General features: G+C 34.6%; 1 protein-coding gene across 1 annotated transcript in view; it reads left to right on the forward strand.

Annotated features, from left to right (window-relative positions):
* LOC114046106 (unconventional myosin-XVI-like) overlaps positions 1-26,413 on the forward strand; it is a 682,808-nt gene that overhangs the window by 201,909 nt on the left and 454,486 nt on the right. The window contains exons 7-8 of the mRNA XM_027866360.1: positions 505-630; positions 24,327-24,402. Of these exons, the coding sequence (XP_027722161.1) occupies positions 505-630; positions 24,327-24,402 (202 nt within the window). The remainder of the gene's footprint in view (positions 1-504; positions 631-24,326; positions 24,403-26,413) is intronic.

Genomic DNA, 26,413 nt, shown 5'->3' on the forward strand with positions numbered 1-26,413 from the left:
ATATATATGTATAAATATATATATATAAATATATACATATATATGTATAAATATATATATGTATAAATATATACATATATGTATGTATGTAGAGATGTGTGTATATACACAATTATTATCTCATTCAATTTTTACAATAATCCTGGGAGATAAATCCAATTTTTAATTAATAAAGGTTTATTGATTTACAATGTATGTTAGAATATGCAATAATCTCAATATCAAAATGATTTTCAAAGACAAGGTAGCAACAAGTGAAGATGCTAATGGAAATGAGAAAAAAATAAGAGAATTTCATAATTTTCAAAATTAAATGCTAATAATCTACAGATGTGGCAAATTGGCATAAAAATCTGCTTTGCTTCACACTTGTTTTAAACTTTGATATCAATATGATGTTAAATAATTCAATGAAAATGTATACTTTTGATTAAAATAAATATATGTAATTTTTGGATACATAATGTCAGAAGGAGGATTGATATGAGTCTTTCTTAATCACAGTTACATATGGCCTGTGCAAGTGGCTATAAGGACGTAGCTTCCCTCATCCTAGACCACGGTGCAGATCTCAATGTGGTGGATAATCAGTACTGGACACCTCTCCATTTGGCAGCAAAATATGGCCAGGTAAAGTGATCTCCCTATTTGTTTATAATTGTTGATTTTAGAGTCTGAAGCATCTTGAGATTACTCTTTCATTTCACAATTTATGCTTTTTCTTGGCTCCAAAGGTTATAAAATTAGTCATTATCTCAGCAGCAGCACCACAAGGTGTTTTTTTTTTTAATTTGTTTTGTTTGGTTTTGTTTGTTTTTTTGATTATACGGCTTATTAGGGAAGAAGCTTAGTAAGTAGACACTTTTATGAACCAGGGAGAATAAAAATCCATCATTAAAAGTACACTTATATATATAGGGTTTTTTGAATCATTATCCTTCATATGTTACTCAACACCTCCTGAAGGGGAAAATATTTCATGAATTTATAACATGCTTTATAAAACAAATTGTACAATGATGTTTATTTACTCCTGTATTATTTTTACAAGTCTGTAATTTTACAAGTTAATAGTAATTCTATTTGTTTTATGTGACTAGGTTTCTGAAAGCTAAATTATGTTTTATATGTTCTTTTTCTCCTTGTGGTATCTAATATATTTTAATTATTATTTTAATGGACAAATTATGGGCAAAAATTTACTAGCAATTAAACTTTATTGAGTATATTTTAATAGATTCTTATTTCTAGCTATGATTATATTAAATTAATAAATGTATTAATTCTTTACATTCACATAGAACTTTACAACTTACAAAAGACTTGTATTTACTATCTCACTTTCTCTTCACATTTAGCAAATAAAAAGTAAGTAGCAATTATTTCTGTTTTGGCCAGAAACCCAGAGGGTCTTCCCCTCCCAGATTGTTGTTTTTGTTTTTTTTTTAACTAGGTCAAAGAGGCCATTTTGTTTTTTTGACTCATTTCTTACCTAGCCTTAATCACTGAATGGGTGTTGCATCAGAAAAACTGAGACTTGGGAAAAACCTTTGCTTAAAAAGGACAAGGTCTCCCACTGCATCCTGGGCCATGTCCAGTTGTTCTGATCTTTATCTTGCTACTTGACCCAGATAGCTCTGGAGGAGAAAGTGAGGCTGGTGACCTTGCACAGCCTTGATGTGTCATTAGTCCTCTTCAAGAATGAAGGACAAACAACAAAAACAATAATCCTCTTAACAAAAAAGTATTGTGTGGAGATGCTATTGTCTCCATTTTGCAGAGTTCCAGAAAGGTTAATTATGTACTCAAACTCACACAGCTACTAAGTATAAACCTAGATGTCCAGTACTCTTTTTAACTTACCGCACTGCTTCCATATAATAGAGAGTCGGACTAAGTACTCTCTGGTACTACCTCTAACTCTAGATGTCTTATTTATCAAGTACCTATTATGTACAGGCTGCTGTGCCAGGTCCTAAGAATGAAGTGCAAAAATGAAGCAGTCCCTGCTTTAAAGAAGCTTTCATTCTATTGTAAAGATTGTTATTGTTTAGTCATTTTCAGTTGTATTCAACTCTTTCAGATCCTGTTTGTGGTTTTCTCACCAAAGATACTAGAGGGGTTGCCATTTTCTTCTCTACATCATTTTACAGATGAGAAAACTGAGGCAAGCAAGGTTAAGTGACTTATCCAGGGCCAAACACCTAGTAAGTGTCTGGGGCCAGATTTGAACTCATGAAGATGAGTCTTCCTGATTCCAGGCCTGGCACTCTATCCACTTTGCCACCTAGCTGCCCATTGTAAAGATATTGTAAACATACAGGCACATAGATAAGTATATAAATGGAATATATCATATAAATAAAAAGTAATATTCTGAGGAAGAAAGGAGTAACATGTTCAAAACTAAGTAAGCTTTCTGTAACACCTGATACCTGACTTGGCCCTTGAAGGAAGTTGGGGATTCTAAGAGAAAGAGTCAAGGAAGGTGTGCATTCCAGGCATGGGGGACAGCAATTGCAAAGACACAGAAATAATAAGTAGATGGAAGGTCAGGTCCAGGGAAGCATTCAGTAGGGAAGTTTGTCAGAAATAGAGAATGGGTAAAGGGGAATAACATTAAATAAGTACGAGAAGGTAGGTGAAAGGAAGTCATATTGCAGAGGGTTTTAAATGCCAGGCTAAGGATTTTGCATTTTATCCTAGAAGCAATCTAGAATAACTGAAAAAAATTTTAGTAGAAGAGTAACATGACTGAGTTATATTTGTTTTTAGGAACACCTATATAGAAACTGAGTGGAAAATGGACTAAAGGAGAAGAAGACTATACAAGCAGGGAAGTAAATTAAGAGACAATGAAAATAATGAGATGAAAAGTGATAGAGGCCAGGATTCTAGTATTGGATATGTGAATGTGGAGAAGAAGAAAGACTGAGAAAGATATTCTAGAGATAGAATTGACATGACTTACCAACTAATTCGATATGGAGCGATAGAAGTTTGGAGGAAAAGAAAAAGTCAAGGATAACTTTGATGTTACAAAACTAGGAAGAAGATGGAAATACATGCAAGAGAAATGAAGAATTTTAAAAAGAGAGTATTTTAAGGGGTAAATGTGAGTTATATTTTTGACATATCAAGTTTCAGCTCCCTATGGTACATCAATTTAAAGATTTTTAATAGGCAATTAACAATATAGGACAATGCTTCAGGTGAGAAATGTATGCCTGAATATACAGAATTGCCTTTTAAAAACATAGAAATTAATTTTGAATCCATGATAGTTCATAAGATCATCAAAAGAGAAAATATAGAAACAGAAGAGTTCTCAGCATAGAGCTTAGGGGAGAATATCTACAATTGGTGTATAGGAGAAAGATGATGTTTAAATTAAGGAAATTGAGAAGTAAAGGTCATACTTGCAGGGGAAGAACTAAAGGAAAGTAGTTTTATGGAATACAAAAGGGAGCACATGTCATAAGAAGGATAATAGTCAACAGTGTCAAATAAAATTAGAACGAAAAATGTCCCTGAATTTATTGATAAAGAGTTAAATATTAAATTTGGAGAAAATAGTTTCCATTGACTAGTGAAGTCAGAAACTTAATTGTAAAATATTGAAAAGAAAGTGGGAGTAAAGAAATGTAAATAATGAGTCTAGAGCAGAAAGGGATTCTTAACCTGGTAGCAGTGAATTTAAATATAATGTGACATATAAAAAGTTCTAGAAACATTGTTTCTGGTTAATTAATATTTTATTTATCATGCTAGTGGATAATTAATAAAAGGGATCAGTGAAACTCTTGAATTCAGGGCAACTAGGTGGCGCAGTGGATAGAGCACTGGCCCTGAAGTCAGGAGGACCTGAGTTCAAATTCGGCCTCAGACCAAACACTTGACACTTACTAGCTGTGTGATCCTAGGCAAGTCACTTAACCCCAATTGCCTAAAAAACAACAACAACAACAACAACAACAACAACAACAACAAAAGAAACTCTTGAATTCCAAAGACCTCTCATGAAACCCACTCTACACTTGTAGCTCTCGACAGAGTGAGTGTTCTTGAGGGTGGCAATTGAATCTGATTGGTTAACATGTAATGAAAAGAATTAATATTGCAATGAGAGGTGAACCCATTCTAATGAGAGACTGGGGGATGTGACTTTGATTACTCTTGCTCCCAGACCACCTCAAGCCTTTGGCAGTCTAGACAAAGGATCCACCCCCACCTAAGCCTTAGTAGAACATAATGGGGTGGAATTCACCTTAGATTAAATTCTTTGCAAGGTTCTCTAGTCGTATGGAGTCTCCCACACAGGATCAAAACACATGTACCCCGAAGATTTGAGCAATCTTGTCCATCAACAATGTCCTTCAATTCAATGTCCAAAATAATCTATAGGTTTCTGAAAAAAATTGCATAATTCAATAATTGATTATTAATATAAGAGAGATAATCATTTCTCTCAGATAGAGATAATGGTATTTCAACATAATTGGTTTTCTTTGTATTCTTATGTATTTTATTTTATGCATTTAAAGAGGTCTATAGGCTTCAAAAGATTGCCAAAGGGGTCCATGATACACAAAAAAGTTGAAGGAACCATGGTGCAGAAAGATTTTTTTTTTTATGAATTTGCCTGTGAAAGGAAAAATAAGTATGGGATGATTACTTGAGGGGCTAGCAAGTCTAAAGCAAAACCTTTATAGGGCTACCATAAACCTAAATATGATTATAGCTGGAGAAGAAAGGAACAGTGGATAGGGAGAAATGGAACATGACAGAATGGGAAAGCTTAAGGGAGAAAGCTTCTAGAAGAGATAGAAAGGATGAGATCTTTAACATACATCAAAGGGTTGGCTTGGGCACAAAGAAGCGCTATCTTTTTTTTTCCCCAGACACAAGAGCAAAGGATATGAGTTTTATAGGAGATCATAGGTCTAGACATGTAAGGGACTTCAGCCTCTATCTGGTCCAACTTCCTCCTTTTACGGATAAGGAAACAGGTCCAAGTAGATTAAGTGTCATGGTAAGTTGGCAGGATTTGAACCTAGGATATCTGACACCAGAGCTCTCCATTTTACCACTTTTTCTTCTCTAGGAAGAGGAATATATAATCCCCCATATGCTCAGATATTTTAAAATTTAAAAGTAGGAAGGTTCATACTGGAGTTATGACCACAAGAACCTTTTTAATAAGATCTTAATTTATTATAAATTTTTGTCTTTACATCACTTTCATTTGTGAATATATCCTTAACTCAACACTGTGAAACAATACATTATAACACAAATATTAAAATAAAGAGGGAAAATAATTCTACAAAACATCTATCTTGTCTGACAGTATAAATAATATTATAATTTTTATATTTTGGAGGAAAAATGCCCACTTATGATGTTTGGCCTGAAAAGTAATTCTACTTCAATGGAACATTTTAAAAGCACTTACTGGGTATAAGGTGCTAGGTGCTAGGAATTGAGCTAACTATTCAGAAAAGAATAAGGCATGTATTTGGGTGTGGGAAAATAGGTGGCTATTGGGAAGTGTGTGTGTGTGTGTGTGTGTGTGTGTGTGTGTGTGTGTGTGTGTGTGTGTAAGGGAGACCTGGAGATTAGGGCAGTGATAACAGCAGGATTATACTAAAAATAGAATTCTAGTTGAGTGAGACTTGGTTCAGCATAACTGAACTGTTTCCAGTTCAACTGAATGCTTTCTTTTCAAATATTTCACGTTCTAACACTGATTTATGCCACAGCCTGCCTTTTTTTCACCTCACTAAGTTTTGCATTGAAGTAAATACTTTTTCAAGAATTTTCTATGTCTTAGATAACAAATGAATTCCTGCTGCAGAAATGACTTCTTTTTTTTCTAAAAAAAAAAAATCTTTAAAAAGCACAGTAGAGATCTATGAAAGGTGAATAATATATGATTCTTTTAATATGAAATACGCCCCACAGGGGGTAGAGTCAAAAGTATGCTCATTTTCATTCCAGTTACCCACTTAAGAATCTATTGATATATCTGGTGCCACATGCTAAAAGCGTCTAAGTGTGACTGGATTCATCCTGACTGCCATTTTGAATGTGATACCAAAGTGTCTATTTACCAGTAAAGTAGAACATCACCTGAAATACTTCAAGATTGTGTGATATTTCATATTTGATCAATGGACACATTCGAACTCTATCCTAATGCTATCACATGTGACACTGTGTATATACTCTTTGACACTTGGGAAACTGCAGTAGTAACACTGAGATATAAGTAGTCCAAATCAGCATCTGAACGGCCTTTCATAAGCCTATTTTTTTTTTATTACTGTATCAAAGTGAGGAAAGACAGTATCTTAGATGTCCATCAGGTGGCAGTCTCCCTAGTTAACCAGGCCAGGAACCACTTCAATACTTCTCTAGGGCATGAATGGAATATCTCCTCCAACCACCACTAATCCATTTGGTTTCATATGGCATTTTGGTCAGTTTTGGAATTTAATTTAGGTATGATATAAAATATTGGCTAAACACACATGCATAAACACTCCAATAAGACCCTGATACATAATATGTAATAGCAACATTATTTATTGAATATAGTGAAATGTTAGGAGGAGAAGGTAGAGGTTAAACACACCTCTGTGAAGCCATTATCCAACCTTTTCTCCAAAGTTCCTCTTATTTACCTTCCCACATTTGGATTGTGAGGATAAGACCCTGATCTACCAATACGTAGAGCTTGTGCAAAGGATTAAAGTTATATATTGAGTCTTGAAGGAAGCAAATAAAGCTTGGAGTTGGAGGTGAAGAGGAACATTCATTGCAAGGGAGACAGCCAGTGAAATTGCATGGAGTTGGAAGATGGTTTGTTGTGTGCAACAAATAGCAAGCAGGGGAGTTTAGTTATACAGTAAGTAAAGTATAAGAAAACTGGAAAAAGTAGGAAAAGATAAGGTTGTGAAGGGCTTCAAAAGCTAAACAAAGGTTTTTACACATAAGAGGGTTGTAGTATGTAAATGTTATTTTTGCTTTTGCCAATGAACCTTATGTATGCCTACATGGGTCTCTCTAGAAGTGGCTCATGGAGAGGCAAAAATAAACATCTCTAGAATCTCCTTCTCCCACCCTTCTCTTTTTCTGCCAAAAGGGGAAGAAGGAAGCTGCGATCTGAGGCTGACTACTTTGCTTTCCTCAGAGAAAGGAGGTACCATGATAGAATTATAACTTCCTGCTCCCTTAAATAGTATTAGTCTGGAAAAAGTAATTTTGGGGTTTAAGCCAAAGTCTTGATTACTCTTTATTAATGGGGTATAACTGCCCCAAGCTCTATATCTATGATTTGATCCACTTCCCACAAAATGCCAGTACCACAATAAAAGCCTATAACAAATAGCAAATAAATCAATTTATCCAAGTTAATAACAAAACAGAAATCAAAGAAAGTATACATAGGAGAATATGTACCAGACAATACAGAAAGGACCTCTTCCACTGAGAGTGAGGTAACTTGGCTCATCATTGAACAAGAAAGAAAGAGAGAAAGAGACAGAGACACAGAGAGATAGAAACAGAGACAGAGATACAGAGAGAGAGATACAGACAGACACAAAGACAATCCAAGATCTTGCCCAACAGGAAATGCTCTGAAGTATCTAGTGTAACAAGCTAGGAATAGAAGGATAAGATCAAAGTGCTATATATTGACTTCTCTCCAGAGTCTTTCTCTCCCTTTGGTGATCTGAAGAGTGGATGGAATGGTGCATCTTCTATTTTGAAGCTGGAAGCTAGAAGAGCCCTGGATCTTTCTTTTCTTTTACTCTTAGCAACTCCAGCCTAGCCCTCATGCTGGTGTGAGGCAATGAGTAGTGAGTCTCCACCACTGAGATGAGAGTGCCATATAAATGTTCCTTTGAGCCAATGGTTACATACATGCATTTAATCCATAATAAGAAAAGAACCACTAAGGTTTAAAGAATAGAAGGAGGTGGTGACATAACCAAGCCCAGACTTCAAGAAAATTACTTTGGCAGTCAAATGCAAACATCCTAAATACTTATTGTACAAACGATTTAATGAGTTCACTCAAAATAAAACAAAAACTTAATCTAAGTCACTGTAAGTTACCCTTAATAATATGAAACTATTGAGTTATCACCATCTGAAATTTTGGAAATATTTCTTTGAGTAATTTATTCTTTCAACAAATATTTGGTTGGTGCCTACTGTTTTCCAATCAATGTTTCTTCTCCCTTTTGCTCTTGTACCTACAAACTGCATTAGATATGCTTAGAATTGTTAAAACTTTAAGTGGGATTGTTTTAAGTTTTCTTCTCAGTGTTCATGTAACACTATATTAAAAGCTATTTAAATTAAGGTCAATTTTAATTGCTTGAATATAAGTGGTTAGACTAAACCTAGAGGGAGAAGGGGAAAAACATTGAGAAGAAGATTTAAGTTATTGAGTTTTTGTAAACCAAATTTCTATTTTGCAGTGCTAATTGGTTAGGGTATATATATATGTATGTGTATATACACATAGAATATATGTGTATATATGTGTGTATACATATATACATGCACGTGTATATATGTATGTATGTATATATAGAATACCTAATCAATCTGCATTGACAATATGCATGTGTGTGTGTGTGTGTGTGTGTGTATGTGTATGTGTGTATATCTGAGATTACAGTGCATTGAAGATAGAGAATACTATTCCTGGTCAGATTACTCCTGCTAAGTGAGATGATAATAAACCCCAAGCTATGAATAGACAAAAAAAAAGCATAAGCTATTTTTTTTCCTTCCTCTTTAGAATCCCTTGCATAGGCCATTATCGGCATAATGGGGTTTTTAGAGAAAGTTATACTTTCAGGAACAGAGAGGAGCAAGTTGCTGGAAAAGGGAAACTCATTCCTTTGAAGGTGGAGTGAGTTGAAAGTTATGTCTCTGCAAAGGAAAGAGAAATGGAGTTTGTCCTCAAAGAACTGACTATTGAACCAGCCTTACCAACATTATTATTGTTTGTTGTTCACTTGTGTCCAGTTCTTCATGACCCCACTTGGAGTTTTCTTGGTCAAAATACTGAGCGGTTTGTCATTTCCTTCTCCAGATATTTTAAAGATGAGGAAACTGAGGCAAATAGGATTAAGTGACTTGCACAGCTAGTAAGTGTTTGAGGCCAAATTTGAACTCAGGAAAATGAGTCTTCCTAACTCCAGGCCAGCACTATATCCACTGTGCCACCTAGGTGCCATTACCAGCATTAACTGTTGCTTGTAACAGGATTAAGATTTGGAAGGGACTTTATAGGTCATATAGTCTAATTCTCTCAAATTACAGAATAGGAAACTGAGACATAAGAGAACAAAAACAGATTATCTAAGTTTATCCGGTAATAAGTAGTAGGACAGAGAATTTAAATATGTTCCTTTATTTCAAATTTAGTTTTCTATCCATTGTACCACCTTGCATATCAATGGAAGAAACTAATAGTAAAGGTCAGTAAGGAAGCTGTTGTAGTTATAAAAAATAATTGCTTGTGTGTGTGTAGATACATATACACACATATATTCTCATTCCAGCCTCACAATAACAACTAGATTTATTAAATACTTCCTATGCATCTGACATTTTGATAGGCACTGGAGATACAATGCTGACTCTTTGAGTTGTCTATACTATAGTGTAGTAATAAGTCATTAAGGCCCAAAGCAAGGTGATGGTAGGGAGAAAGGTAAGGGAGGGACAGAGTGAGATTGTGTCTGGCTCTGGTGACCAATCAGATATAGAAGGTATGGGACTGGGAAAAGTCAGTGAGGATAGAGATATTTAAGAATAGGTGACTAATATATCCTTAAATAGGATATTTAAGAATAGATGGCCTTACCATTAACAGAATGCAGAAATTCAGATGGAATTAATTTGAGAAGCAAGGGAGAAAGACAATGATTTCAGTTTTAGATACATTGGGTTTGACGTGCTAATGGAAATGTTCAATAGACAGACAAAAATGTGTGACTGAAACTCCTCATTAGAAAAGGAAAATAGATGTGGGCCAAGGAAAGAATCTTTATACAATACTTATATTTAGGAATAGGCAAAATAAAAGTAGATAGAAGAGGAGAAACTAATGAAGTAAAACTCAACAAAAAAGAAAAAAAAATCATTGGAAGTCAAAGTAAGAAAGCTTCAAAGAAGAGAGTATAGTTAATAGTGTTCATTGCTTCAGAACAATAAAGGAAGATAAGGAATGAAAAAAAAAGTTATTGAATTTGATGATCAGGAGGCCATTGGTGATTTTTTAAGAGACTAGTTTAAGTTGAATGGAGAGTGTATTAAGCCTTAGAAAAATGTAAAACTTCACTAGTCATCAAAAGAGATTAATATAACCATCTACATTGGCAAAACAAAGTGGATGAAAAACACATCGTTCAATCTATGATAAACAGTCGGATAGGCTACTCCATGTATACCTTGAATAAGCTTCACACTTAATATTAAGATGGGACCAGAAGAGAGTAGTAGAAAAATGCTGGTTTGGACTGCATTTGGGAAATGTCACATCTTAGACTGCTTATCACTATGAAAGTCAATTTAGTTAACATCAATAGCTTTCTGTTGATGTTTTATAATGGAGAAATATGGAACCTGTCTTTCCCAGAAGATGTAAAATAGTCTGAAGGGCAATGAAATACTGGTGGACTTAAGTAAACTGCAGCATCTCATCAACTAATATGAGGTAAATGACATTAAAAATGTGTAAGTGGCATCAAATGTTTATATGACTGGAAACAAAATCAGTCAATTATGTAATAAGAATGAGAGATAAGAGATGAATAGGTCAAGTGGCATATAAGTGCTCTTGACATATTAAAGAATCAATAGGAAGGCTCAGTGCTTTGGAAACATCATCTAGATTGTTTATAAGAAAACATATACAGGAATTGCACATGAGGAGTAGATGTGCAGGGGCTATGAGCTACATCAACATAGAGTACCCTGTAATAAAATCACAAGTCCATCAAAAACATTTTTTTCCCCGCTCAATAGAAGTCATTGCAAACCAATAATTTTACATTTTTTTGAGGTTTCTTTCCGGAGGCACAGAGGTCCTGGTTGATTTAGATTAAATATCTTTTTTTCCTCCTGTGGGATGGGTGTTTGTGTGTATATATAATAATATACACTATATTTGTATACATATAGCTATATGTATATGCATATATGTATACATAATGCAGGCAACTATATAGCATAGTGGATAAAGCACTGGGCTTAGAAGCAGAAAGACATCTTAACGACTTCAAATGCAGTCTCAGACACTTACTAGCTAGGCAAGTTGTCCCTGTTTTCCTCAGTTTCCTCAACTATAAAATGAGCTGAAGAAGGAAATGGCAAACCACTCCTGTAATCTTTGCCAAGAAAACTCCAAATGGGTTCATGAAAAGTCAAACATGACTCAACAATAACCACAAAATATATACATAATACATTCTCTCCACCCCCCTCACTGTCTTTCTCTGTGTCTCTCTGTCTCTGTCTGTCTCTGTGTGTGTGTGTGTGTGTGTGTGTGTGTGTGTGTGTGTGTCTATAACTTGGCTTTTAAAAATTTCCAATTCATAAGGTACAAATAGAGCAGGCTTTATTGCAACAAGACTTTTCCCTCTTTCACTTTATCAGTTTATAAATCATTGTTTTAATTTGAATCATTATGTGGAATTCATTTTTTAAAAATCTTTCTATCCTTGAGAATAACGTTTAAAAACTGTGTTATTTTAAATGTGTCCTTTTATTTTTTTCTTTCATGGTATGATAAAACATACAAAATCAAAAGAGATAGAATTATTATATTCTCCCTTATTAACAATGAGAGGGGGAGAAAAAGGTGTTCTTGTAACAGCTACATAACAATATAACCTCAAAACTACAATGCTTCATTAACATGAGACAATATTTCTTTGGCTGAAAGAGATGATATTAATAAAAATTTATAAATAAATCACCTCTCAATTATTTTGCCAAGCAAATTTCATTAGACATCAAGACATATTTCACTGAACATATCAACTATGTTGTCACATAGCATATAAACATAGCTACTTTTTAATTTTCCAATTTTATGTTTGTGTTTTAGAGTTTTCATTTACCCTGATTATCAGTTTCCATGTATATGAAATTTAAAGCTATTTCTCAGTGGTAAATGTGTTTTTGTTTGGCAAAATGTTTTATGAAGACTCTTTTTTTTAAGGAAGATTAATATATATGTTTGGAGACCTGCACATAGAAGATATTTTTAAGACAAATGGCTCCTGAATGAAAATAATTTTATAAAGTAGTTCATGATTTATAATAGGATTGATTAATTTTGCTTACAGGAAAGAGTTCTATAAATTTGTCATTGTCCTTTATACATGTACTTTTTCCCAATAAGAAAAAAATGCTTATTTTTGTTGTTCTTGGGCTGAAAATGTAAACTGAATAAATCATATGAGCAATAAATTTGTTGTTTGCAGCTTATAACTCTTTTCTGAGTTGCAAATAAACAGAAATTTGTCTCAAGCCTCTAATACGTATATTTCCATTAGTATTTACAACATGAAAATAAATACCATGCTAGAGGATGATAAAATAATTTTGGAAGAACATATAATGTAGAACTTCTTCATTTCTGTTTTGTGCAGTATTATATAACCAATGATATCTTCATAAATGTTTAGTACCAAGCTTTCAAAAAAATCTATACTTGACAAATTTTTAAGTTTAATCTACATTATTAACATTTTCTTCATCAAATTTAGACAATCAGCAAAACAATAAATCAAGCCTTGATTTGTAGTGTTTGCTGATATCCTAGCTATAAATGCTTACAGTGAAACTAAACAATCAGCTCTCCTGAGCCCATTAGAGCTGGATTCACAGCCCAAACCTGACATTCACAATGGTGGTTTTATACTTTCTAATTCATTTCTACCTCTATACATAAAAATGAAGCTATCTGTTGATTTTCATTTTTTTCTATATTTTCTCCTTTTATTTTTCTTGAAGTCAGCAAAAACCTTTTATTTTTTTTCAGTTACAACTTTTAAATTTGATTAATGAAAAAGCATTTATTAGACTTTTACTATGGGCCAGGCACTGTACTAAACACTGGGAATACAAAAATAGATCAAGAATAGTCCTTTAGGGACTTTAGGGAGCTCATATTTTGATGGGAGTGGGAGAACAACATGTTCATATAAGATAATCTTTGAGGGAGAAGACACTTAGCAGCTGAGGGAGGTAGAAAAGAAAATTTGCAGAAAGTTGCAATAGATTTATATAATATAGAGCAAGGAAACTTAAACTGTGGTTGCTGAATTTTTAAAATATATTTATTTTAATTGCTGTATTTCAATGTAAATTATTTCCTTCCCAATTGAGCCTATGAATATTATTGAATGCATTCAAAAATATTATTAGAAGAGGTCAATATGCTTCAATATACTTTCAAAGAGGTCCAGAGCACAGATAAAAGTTAAGGACCCTTACTTATTGTTCAGTTGTGTCTGACTCTTCATGATCCCACTTGGGGTTTTCTTGGCAGAAATATTGGAATAGTGTGCCGTTTCCTTCTCTAGCTTATTTTACAGATAAGGAAACTGAGGCAAACAGGGTTAAAGTGACTTTTCCAGGGTTACTCAACTAGTAAGTGTTTGAGGCCGGATTTGAATTCAGGAAAATGAATCTTCCTGACTCCAGGCCTGATACTCTACCCACTGCACCACCTAGCTGTCCAAGAGCCCTTACTAGAGAAGCTCATTTCTTTTAATGAATTTTGAAGTGCAACAAAGCATGTATATGAAATACCATATAGTTTCCTCTGTAATCAACTTCTGATCAACAAAGATATGTACTACTATTATTTAACCCCCTTTCCATTTCCTAAATTGATATACCTTTTTATAAGTTAGTCATGAAAGTACTAGGTAATTTTTTAAATCTGTAAAACATTTTCATCCATGTATGTGTGTATGTCTGTATGTACACATACATATAGATACTTATGCACATACATGTATTCTATATTCTCACAAAAAATTTAAGGCAATGCAATAAGGCAATTTATACATTTTCAATGTCTAAATGATTATACAGCTTTATCACATTTTTCTTTTTAAGATTAGGACTCATTTCTACAAAAAATTTATATTTAATATATTATATTATGTTAATATAAATATAATAAAAATATAAAAAGTTAATATTCTGTATATAATGGATGTGCTAAGGACCTGTTGAGGTGTAGATGCTAGAGGTGCTGGGACCCCAAAATCATGACACACAAGTCCTGCCCAATTGAATTTGACCCGAGTCTTCTTTCAGTCAAAGACAGAGTTTCATTTGAGATGAACCATACAGGCCAGACTCTTAAGGAATCTGAACATTAGTGATGCCTGTAAGAATGAGCGGGCATGAGGAAGTCTAAGAATTTAAATGGGGGCCAGGATGGATCTTATATACAGCCAAGTAATTTTGGGTGACCCGAGCAGGGACTGAGAGGTTGAATGGGGTCATCCTGGAACAGACAGTGGAGGACCAGGCTTCATCAGGATAACAAAGAACTGGAAGATAGGAAAGGAAGAGGTTGAATGGAGTCTGGGTAAGAATAGACTTCATTAGGGTATCAAAGGGAGATAAGGTTTAGGATAAGGGAGGGCCAGTCCATCAGAGTAAGAGATTAGGAAAGTCTAGTAGGATTATAGCCTCAAACAACTGCTTTCCATTTCTTTGATAATTCAAAGAAAGTTTAAGGGTTTTCTGGGGCCCATAGACAAATGGGACCCAAATTCTTTTTGGGGTGAAGGCCAAAGATCAAGGCTTGGGCCCATACCCCGTCAGACCTACCTAGCTTCAAAACGAGGAGGACATGGATTTAAGTCTTAACTCTGTCATATATTGGCTGTCCTCTTTGCAATTTATTTAACCTCACAGTGCCTCTAGGGAATTTTCTGGTATTGAACATTACAGAATAGTTGTTAAAGGGCATTGACAGAAGAAATTTTATTCCCAGAAGTTCCCTACAGAAATGGATTGGTGTGAACAGCAACAATAAAAATAAACATATAAGCACAAAATCTTTGCTAACACCTGGATATTTCAAAGAATTTCAGAATTGTAGAGGGCATTACACATCAATTAGTCCAGCCCGTACATGAAAAGGTTTGCCCAGACTAAACCATCCCTCTCAAGGGGAAATCCAGTCTCTCTGAAGATCTTAAACAATGAAGAATTCCTGAACTCTGCAGACAGTCCAATACTCTTTTTGGCTACCCAAAATTTTAAGAAGAATTGCTTATATTGAGCCACAAATAGAGCATAAACAACTTTCACCATTGCTCCTATTTTTGCCTTCTGGGGATAAATAAAACAAATCTAAACCCTCCTTTATCACCTGTTAAGTTACTTAGACTGAAGCTGGGTTAAGAGGAAAGAGATTCCTCATGATCCCTAACCTGATTGTATCATATGAGAAATTTCCCACACTATTTCATTTATTCCTAACATGGCCCAGTCTGTCATTAAGGCTATACTTGAATCTTATCCTACTTTGTAGAAAATGACAAAACTCTGCCCCCTCCCCCCCCCCCGAAAAGTCTTAGTGAAGATGATGGAGTATGGGCCCAAGCTGAGACTTTTGCCTCTTTCTCCAAATAGTATTTGGCTCCCATTTGTCTATGGGCCCCAGAAAACCCTTATACTTCATTAACTGGCCTTTCCTTATCTCTTATTCTTATTCTGATTTTTCCCTATCTCTCTAAGAAGCCAGTCCTTGAAATCCTAAGGAAGAGACCTAGTCTTTGATCCCACCTTTGATCTTATCAACCTCTTCCTTCCAGTTCTTTGTTACCCTGATAAAAGCCTAGTCTTTCATTGTCTATTTCTAGGTGACCCTATTCAGATACTCCCATTCTCCCTAAACCCCTCCCCCAATCACCACTCCTCTAGTCACCCAAAATTACTTGAGTGTATGTAAAATCCACCCTGGCCCCCATTTAAACGCTGAGACTTTTTCATGCCTGCTCATCCTTACCAGGGTCACTAATGTTCAGATTCCTTAAAAGTATGGTTTATCTCTAATAAACTTTTTTTTCTCTGACTGAAAGAAGATTTGGTTTGAATTCATTCAGACAGGGCCCATGTGTCAAGATCTGGGGGTCCCAGCACCCCTAAACCTCTAGACCTCATCAAAGACATCGTCATCTCCATTAAGAGTAGGGCTTTTCTAAAGACTTTTTTTGGGAGGATGGTGGGAGGAATTTTTTTTTTAATAAGTAGAGTATTCTTTTTCCTCAAGTAGCATTTTCAGTTTCACTTTAAGTAAGAATGAACCACAACTAAGTGTAATAAAGATATTCCACCCTACCTTGTACCCTGTTAATTACTTAGACTTTACACACTGCTGTAGTTAACTGTCATTATAATAAATGAAGAAAATACGTTACTTCTGGGATGGAGTTAATGTTTACAGACTCCTCAATTTAGCTCAACAACAACAACAAACCCTTATTAAGTGCCCAGTGTTATGCTAGATGCTAAGGATGCAAAAAACAACTTAGTCCCAACCCTCCAGGTTTTTACATTTTACTAAGCTCATGAAAAACAAACAAACAAACAAAACAAACAAAGAGAAATGATACCTTAGAAAAGGTGAGGAAAGAAAGAGAGCTTTAACATTTTAGGCGGATGAGAAAGCAAGAGATGAGGTTACATAGGTTTCATTAGTAGAGAGTTTTTAATAACCTAGTAATGGAGGGATAAGCATTACCAGTTTGGCTGGGCCAAGTAGAAAACTGTACTTCACTCTCAAATGTTAAGATATGGCATATTTAAAGCTGATGAAATTTGAAGTATTCTGAGAATACAGAGAACAAATGATGAATGGGAAGTTGTTCTAAGCATTCTAAAAATAATTCATTCCCATCCCACTTTTTCCCCAAATTGGTAATTATATGGGGAAAAAATTCCCCAGATTTACAATTTTGTGAACAGATAGTTATAACTGAGAAGAACTTTAGGTATCACCTCATTCAACCTCCTCCTTTTTTATATTAGGAAATAGCTTTAGAGTTGAAGTAAAGCCAAAGGTCATACCAAGCATTCATAGCAGAGAGCCCATGGCCTCTGACATCAAATATAATGGTTATTCCAGTAGATCACACCAACTCAGATATTAGCAATGCCTAGATCTCTGTATACATATTCCCTATATTATGAGGCAATGATTGCTAAATTGAGAGTCTCAAAATATGGATTGTAGTCCTGTTGAGGTTTAGCGGTGCTGGGACCCCAAAATAGCAACGCAGGTCCTGCCTCAAATGAATTCAACTCTAGCCTTCTTTCAGCCAGAGACAAGATTTCTTAGAACACAGGTCTAGGTGGGAGAGATTTTAAGAATCCACACTATTGGCCAGACTCTTAAGGAATCTGAGCACTTTAATGGACACAAAATGGATCTTTTATACAGAAGACTATGGGAACAGAGAAGGAGTCTAGAAAGAATTAAGGGTGGGAAGTAGCTGGGGGTGATCTGGAGGTAACAGACAATGAAGGGCTGGGCTAGGTTAGGGGTAACAGAGAATTGGGAGATTGGGTATAGGCCACAATGAAAGGCCAGTTGAGAGGATTACTGGAATGGGTCAATGTCAGGCTAACACTAGAGACTTGACCACGTAAGAAAGTTCAAGGAAGTTGTGGGGAGGGTTTCCAGGGCCTATACCCATCAGTCCCACCTCTGCCACCAACTAAATTTTTATTTAACCTTAGGAAAGGCATTTATATATTCTGTGGTATTGTTTCTATAGCCATAAAATCAGGATAATGCATTATTTCCACCATGCAGAATGGTTATGTGGATCCAATCAAGTGGTATATGTAAATACTATGAAAATATGAAACACTATTAATTAATTAGCAACTATGTGATTTGAAGAGCAAACCAAGTCTTTAAATTATTTAAATAGTTAAATAAATATAACTTTGGGGTGGTATAAGTCTTCCGGGAAAACATGATTTTCAGGATTCATATGGTTGCATTATTTTAGCTCTTCTAAAATGGAGATTACACTGATTTATTCTGCAGATGTTTGTATCTATTTTATCCTCTTTCTTTATCATAGAACAATTCTGCATATGCCAAATGTAATTATGTTACATGATTTTGTTTATCTATAATGGAATCTTTATAAGAATGTCTTTTCTTTTCCTAAGGCATTGTTTCCTTTTACCTTCTTGTATTCTTTTCACTTAATCTTTTGTCATTTTGAAACATAATAACAGAGCATTCTATATTCTGTGTCCTCCAGAGACCAGGATGACATTTATTTCTGTTTTTGCTCATATCTGATTTTTTTTTGTTTATTTTGCAGTTTATTTACTTTTACTATCATTATAGTCAGCAGAATATAAAATAAATTTTCCCCAAGTTAGAATGTAGATCATGATTCATTTTTAGTCTATCTGCACTAATTTTATAGCTTCTTGGAGGAAGGGGCTGTATAACCATAAAATGTTGGAAAATCATCCACCACTCTCTTTGAATTACAGTTACATATAAATACTCCATGAAGCGGAAGCAACCGATTCAAAGTCAGTATTGTGGAAGAGATCAATGGTAAAAATTAATCAATTCAATTCAACCAACATTTATGAAGTCAGCAACATCTGAATTTAATTCTGGTCTTAGACACTTCCAAACTGTGTGGCCTTGTACAAGTCACTTAACCTCTGTTTGCCTCAGGAGTTTCCACATCTGTAAAATGGGAACAATAGCACCTATCTTCCAGGGTTATTGTGAGTTTCCAAAGAGATAATTTTTACAAAGCTCTTTACAGACCTTAAAGCATCATACAAATACTAACAACTCCTTCTCCTCCTCCTAGTATTATGAAGTAGGTACTATGTGCACAGATACTATGTGCTGTGAATTTCCTTCTCCTTTCCCTTTGAAATCTGTCCTCTAAATCTCCTCCTTTGATTCCTTGGATTATAATAGCAGGTAACCAGGAAGGTGTTTTGAAAGAAAAAATTGTTCTCTGACCCCAAGCAAAAGAGAAAAATATAATGGCATGTATTAATATAAAAAGAATAGGAATTAATTATAGAATTAGTATAAAAAGAATAAGAAAAGTTGCTTTGAGATTTTAAACATCAGAGAAGGAATTGTAATAATGCATATCACCATTTCCATATTTCTATCCTTCCTGCCAAGCTTCTTCACACACATTGTAGAATTATAACACAGGAAGTCCCTGGTCCATCTGTATCTGAATTATCTAACCATCTCAACCTGAGGAATAGCTACCTTTTCCTCCTTTGCCTCTGCAGACTTAGTGCTAGGTGACAATACCAGAATAGGGTGTTCAGGGAGGACTAGCAGCTCTGGTGAGATGGCTTGCCAAGCCCCTTTCAGGGCTTCTCATCTAACTTTGGTGTCCATCTATCACAACTCTCACCTGTGGGTCCAGGAAGTTGTAGAATACACTGTGGCCACATCCCAGTGAAACCATCTTGGCAGATGGTTTTAAACCGGGGGTGAGAAACCTGGTCCTCTAGGTCCTCAAGTGCAGCCCTTTGACTGAATCCGAACTTCACAGAACAAATCCCCTTAAGAAAAGAATTTGTTCTATAAAACTTGGACTTAGTCAAAAGGTCGCACCCAAGGACCTAGAAGGCCACATGTGGCCTTGAAGCCACAGGTTCCCCACCCCTGGGCTAAACCAAGTTGATGGTAACCGACAGGATTCAAACCCATTGGTGAGTCTACCCCAAACATGTGAAGACTTCCCCAGCAGAATGGGCAGATGAGAACAATTTGTTCTAATTGCCATGAAGGCAGCTAAAGCAGGAGCTGTGGAGCACTTAGAGCTTGGTCAGGCATCAAAGATTCATCCACTGCATCCTAGGCTATCACAGGTCATCCTGACTTTTTTCTTGCCACTGGACTTCAATGACCAAAAAAGAGAGTGAAGCTAATGACTTTGTGCAACTCTGCCTCATTTAAATCCAATGTCATTGGTCCTTTTTTGAAAATGAAGGTGGAACAACAACAACAATAATTCTACTTGAAACCCTTATGCTAATGTAGAAGTGATGCTTGATCCTTGAAAATTATGTCAATATAACACAAAATATGGTAGGACCTTACATTTGAATTTGGGAAGATAACATATAAAAGGGAACCGAAAAGGAGCAAAGAGAGAGTACTTACATTCAGACTAGTTGGAAAAGTCAGCTAAGTCACATTCTGAGCTGGCCGGAAGTGAGCACGTCTAAAATGGAAATTTCCTCAAATGGGGCTCCCTGAAGAAGCTCATAGGAGAAGGACACTGCAGCAACTGTGGAGGTATCTCCAGCATAAGAAGGCTTCTGGGGCCAAGTTGGAAAAGTACAAAGAATCACAAACTTAGCAGGTTTAGAGAAATGTCGTGTTTGGTTGGAATACAGAATTTTGAAGGGGAGAAGTATGAAACGGAAGTGGATAGAGATTTAGATTCTAAATTTATATTTCTAGAGCCAGGGCCTGGACTCTACTGGGCTTTAAATGACAGCTTGAGGTGTTTATACATTATAGTTGATGAAATAGAGAACTAATGAAGATTTCAAGCAAGAGAGTGATATGGATAGTCTGATGGCTTAGAAAGATTATTTAGGTTGTTGTATGGAGAGTTTGTTTTATTCTATGTTGGATTCTCATTATAAATAAAACTAGAAGGTAATGAAATGGTAACTAAATCAAAGATCATAGATTCTTCTCAGAGAGGAACAAAGAAATTAATACAATGATTTTAATCTGCATCTGAAGGTAACAAGAAACATTTCTTAGGACATAGTTACGAGATAGAGGAAGTCTTAAAGAGTATCTAGTCTAGTCCCTTAATTTTACAGATATGAAAACTGAGATTAAAAAAAAAAGTTAAGTTGCTTAACCAAGTTCACACAATTGGTAAATAGGAGCATGCAGATTCAAACCCAAGTCCTCCTGCCTCTCAATAATTTTGACCATTCTTCTAGCAAATTTTTCACAGAATCCCCAAATTTCCTTAACCCCAAGGACTTCTTTCTCCACCCCAATTTAGACCTCACCCTCTTGGGAATTAATTATACTCTCAGATTTTAAAAATCCACTCTCCAGCAGCAACATTTTGCACTTTCTCCTTTTCCATTTTCTTATTCTCTTTAGTTCTACTCTTTATCTTTATTGTGGATTACAGATCCTATACAACTGTGACACTGGTCTGGTATTTCCTTCCATAAATTCCATGCATCAGTCAAACTGGAGAATTCTTTATCCTTAGAATATACCCTGAACTCTTTCACCCATACTTTTACTCAAGCTTTCCCCTATATCAGGAACTCCCTTCCTTCCCACTTTCATCTTTTGAGCTACCACTTCTCTTTTAAAGCTAAGTTCAACTGACAATTCTTTCAAGGAGCCTTTCCACATCTGCTCACCCATAATCCAGTGCCACATATATAATTCATTTATTACCTTCCCCATCAGGCCTCATACTACTGTCCTAGGCAACCTTCTATTTCATGTACCCATATACCCTGTTTATTATACTTACCTGTGTTAGTGTCTGATTGCACATTAGACTGTGAGTGCCTTGGGAACAGGGAATACACACACCCACACCCACACATATGTTTATATATATATATATATACACATATATATTCATAGGTATATATAGGTGTATATATGTATGTATTATATAGGTATATATTATATATATACATATTTATATGAATGTGGGTATGCATTTCCTAGCATGCTATCATAATGTACATAGCATATTTTTCAGATGCTGTGAACCAAAAACACTTTATGTACTTGTACATATAATTTAAATGACATATCATAGATCAGAATAGCATTGAACCTTTCAAATGTAGTTGTACAACTCTCACTGGATTCTTTTTCAGTTTATACCCTGAAAATTAAGGTAGGATCTAGGCTTTCCTTACTATTTTTTTCTTTAAAAAATAATGAACTTTAAGGCATCAGCTCCACGAAGTTCTAATAAAAATTAAATACTGTTACATTATTCAAAACCACAGTGAAGCACATAACCAGGGCTTTGTGCAAATTTATATTTCAACTTAATTAACTTTTATGCTAGCCTTTTAAAATCCCCTTTAGAGAAACAGACTACATATAAAAATTTGATGTATATTTATCATGCTGTGAATATCGGTCCTCTGTTTATTATAAAACCCTGTTAATAGTGAAAGTGAATCTAAGTAAAGTTAAGGACTCTACAAAGTGGATTTTATCCTCTCGATTCAAAAAAATGAAGAGAAAATGAGTTTGAATTAACTCAGCTTCACAGCCTCAATGTGGGCAAGGACAGAAAATAGGAAGTAATTGAAATTAGCACTGACCTGAATATCTCAGTCTTGGTGATTGCATCAGTGACTTCCAATTAGAAATGAATTGGAAGCAGTGACTTTCTTGCATGGAAAGAGTAGTACATAAACACATTTAAACAGTTACCTAGTTTCTCCATTCTCATGGGAAATGATTTTTTTTTTTTTTTATAAGCTCAAAAGGTAATAGGTTCAAAGTAAGTCTGAAGAAATCCCATCCAGGAAAGCATGTCACCTTTATATCACAGATTTGAAGTTAAGGCAGAGTAGGGATAGAAAGTGTTTGGGAGAAAATATGTATAAGTGCCTTAGTATTTTATACAGTAAGAAAAAAAGAAAATGAAATTTATGATTTTACAATAATTGTTCCCTCCCATAGGAGTTTCTTTAAATTCCCATGCACTTTTATATTCTTCTGCTTCTTCTTTGTCAAAGCCATTGTGTCAATGCCAATTCCAGGAAGGTATTTTTAGGCTTAGTAAGAAGTGTTTCTTGCAGTTTAAAAAAATTGAAAAATCTTGATTTTGCTGCCTATACCATGCTGTGTAGCTCCCAAAGTTCCATGATAATATTAAAAGAAATCCATTCTTTTTATCCATTTGCTATTTCTTCAGCCCATCATTTTTCTACTTTAGGCCTTTAGGAGTTTACATCAATGCTGCTGGCATGGCTATTCTGATATCTCCCCACCAAACCATTTTATTCTTGGCTTTAAGAGTTATTTTTATCATCCCTTTCCTGTCCATACAATGATTCCCTTTGATGTCTTCCTTCCTGTTTCATTTTTTAACCTTAATGAGGTCTTCAGACTTTCTTTGGTTCAGCACAGATAGACCCAGATTTCCCCTCATTTCTTTCACTTGTGATATTTCTGAAGTCTATTCACTTTGAACCCTTTAAGTTGTTGTACTATTACAGACAGTGTTGGTTATATGAAAATCTTAAGGGAATAGAACTTGCCAATGTTACAGTTTTGGAAAACTACTAAAACTTGTTCTATGAAAAATTGAACAGATATCTGTATTTCTTTTCTTTAAATATTAAGGTCATGTCAAGTTAACTTTACTCATTAGTAATAAGGTTCAGATGTAGGTCATAATATATGTAAAGTAACTTGGAAAGTTCTGAATGCTATAAATGTGAGTTGATGTTGGTGATGGTAGTAGTAGGTGTTATTATTCCTAATTAAGCAAATGTTTTCAAAAAGTTACTTTTCTTTACTGGTAGCCATGAGTCAAATAAATCTCAAGGCTTGATTATTGAGGAAAAAAATATTCTCTCATTATTAAAAAAAAGAAAGATCTGTTATTTTTATATGGTTGGCCTGGAGATTTTTGGCCCAGCCTTAAAATGGAGGAAAATAACTAGCATTCCCTCTCGTACCTACTAAGACATGACAGCAGGGAGTTGTGGCCAATGGTTGAGCTAAAATAACTTCCCTGAAATCCAGGTGATGATCTGGAGATCATCAAAAAAGATTACGGAAAAGCAACCCCCCTAAAAAAAAACTATGTTAATTAATTTGCTTTAAAAACATATAAGATAAAAGAATAGAAATTCAGATTTGAAGGACATCCTAAAAGGTTTATCTTTGTATGAGTAAATTCTATCACTACAGTTGCTTTAGAAATGCAAAAAAATGAAAGAGTAAGCATTGCAGGAATCATATGAATAGAAATATATTCTCAAAAACAACAAATGAAGTTTGAGGAGGGAGACTGAGGTTATGAATGAAGAATAATTATTTGGATGCCCTAGGCGTCATTGTGAAGAAATATTGGAGGTACTTCCTTCCAATTTTTTTAATTCTATAACTTTGTATTTCAATGATGATAAGAAGGATGATTATTTAGCTAAATTTGTTATTTGAAATGTAACTTCATTTCATAAATCTAATATTTTTCATATTCCAGACAAACCTCGTGAAACTTCTTTTGATGTATCAGGCCAATCCGAATCTTCTTAACTGCAATGAAGAAAAACCTTCAGGTGGGTTCATAAATCTCTTCTCATCATCCAGTTGAGAATGTCTCATTCATTTATTTGGTAAAACAACTGGTATTGTTTTGCTTATGCTTCTAGTTTTTGGAGACTGGAACTGTTATTTTATTGGTATAGGAAATTTCTGGTGCAGAAACCCTCTCCACAAATGGAGATCAGTAACTATTCTGCAACTGTTTCCAGCAGCACTGTGATTAAATGACTTGTCCAAAGTCATACAACCAGTATGTCCCATATAAAGAGCTTTAATCCAGGTTTTCATTACTTGAAAATGGACCCAATATCCACTACACCAGTAGTTCTCACAATTTTTGGTCTCATGACTCCTTTATACTTTTGAAAGTAATTAAGGACTATGCAAAGAACTTTTGTTTATGTGGGTTGTAGCTATATATATATATATATTTACTGTAATAAAAATTAAAATATCATTATTGTTATGAAAATAGTTTTGACTATATTTATATTTGACTATATCACCTGAAATTGGAGACCCTTTTGGATCCCCAAGACCACATCTTTATACCATCCTGCTGTAATGACAGTTCCAGATAAAGGAGGGAGTAAGCATTATGTAACACCTACTATATATTGCATTGTGCTAAGTGCTTTACAAATATTATTTCATTTTATCATCACAATGACTCTGCGAGGAAAATGCTATTATTATGCTCATTTTGCAGTTGAGGAAACTGAGGCAAACAGATTAAGAGACTTACCCAGAGTCACATAGCTAGTAAGGGTCTGAGACCAGATTTGAACTTAGATATTCCTGACTCCCAGCCCAGCACTCTATCCATTGTGCCAAGAGCTTCTTCTATATAAAGATATATCCACATAAATGCCACCAGAACCATTTTGAGCATAATTCATAAACAATTCAAAAATTCACTGTTTCATTTTAAAGATTCATTTAAGTAATAGGACATCAGAGAACAATTACATTTATGAACCCTGGTTACAGACCATTACAATTTGCCTCCTGCTTTATGCCAATGCAACATTATTTTGCAATGACACCATCCCTGAAATGTTTTATTGACTGTTATGAAATGAATTTTTTATTCTTACTAAATCTATTTTAAATTAGAATACTTTTTTGCCCAATTTTTGTTAACTGCTTCTGCTATGGAATTTAGAAAGCATGGTTCACAGAGGAAAACAATCATGGGCTAACTTTTTTTTTTAATTCTTTCAAATACTTTACCATATGCCAGATTACCTTAACATAGCTATTTTTTTCAAAGTAGAGCAACTTTTTGTAACTCTTTTCCATCACACTCTTGCCTCCATCTTCATAAATTTATTTCAATAGTCAATGAAGATACACCTCATTAAATTTTCATTATAATTATTTTGACACTAAAGTAGGAGTACTTATAGAGTGTTTATTAGTCAATATCTCAAAAGTTGAAATAAGAATGTTAATTAATTCAAAATTGAATGATATGTCTAACGTAGTTACCAGATTGACATGAAGATCTCATTGACAGTGAGGGAAGTGAATAATTTATCCAGTCTTCCTTATACCCTTTTTGTACTTCCATGAAGTTCAAATCTAAGGCTTAAAAACTTAGTACGCCTGAGGCATCTTTATTTCCTTCACTTTCGGGACTTCAACTTTTTGATGGGCTGTTTGCTTCTCCCTTGTTTATAATTTAGCTGGGATGAAGTTTTATATTTCTAACCTACTTCAGTTGTTAACTATGGCTATGGCTTCTCCCCTGAACTGAAACTAATTAGTCATAGCTTCTAACTCTGTGATAATTGCATGTGTACTAAAGGTTAATTAGTTGCCAGTAAAATCTAACCTCTGGCTCATTTCTTCACAAACTACAAAATCTTCACACTAGCCCTTAAAGTGTGGCTAGATGGGTATAATTTGAAAAATAGAATTTTAAAGTGGAATTATTACTAAATTAGGACCCTTTGAGAATAATAATAAATACCATTTCAAGTATAGAGCCTCCTCTAAACCCAGAAAACCTTTCTTTATTCT

Source organism: Vombatus ursinus, unplaced genomic scaffold (genome assembly GCF_900497805.2).
Source record: "Vombatus ursinus unplaced genomic scaffold, bare-nosed wombat genome assembly UNPS02014781.1, whole genome shotgun sequence".
Lineage (NCBI taxonomy): Eukaryota > Metazoa > Chordata > Mammalia > Diprotodontia > Vombatidae > Vombatus > Vombatus ursinus.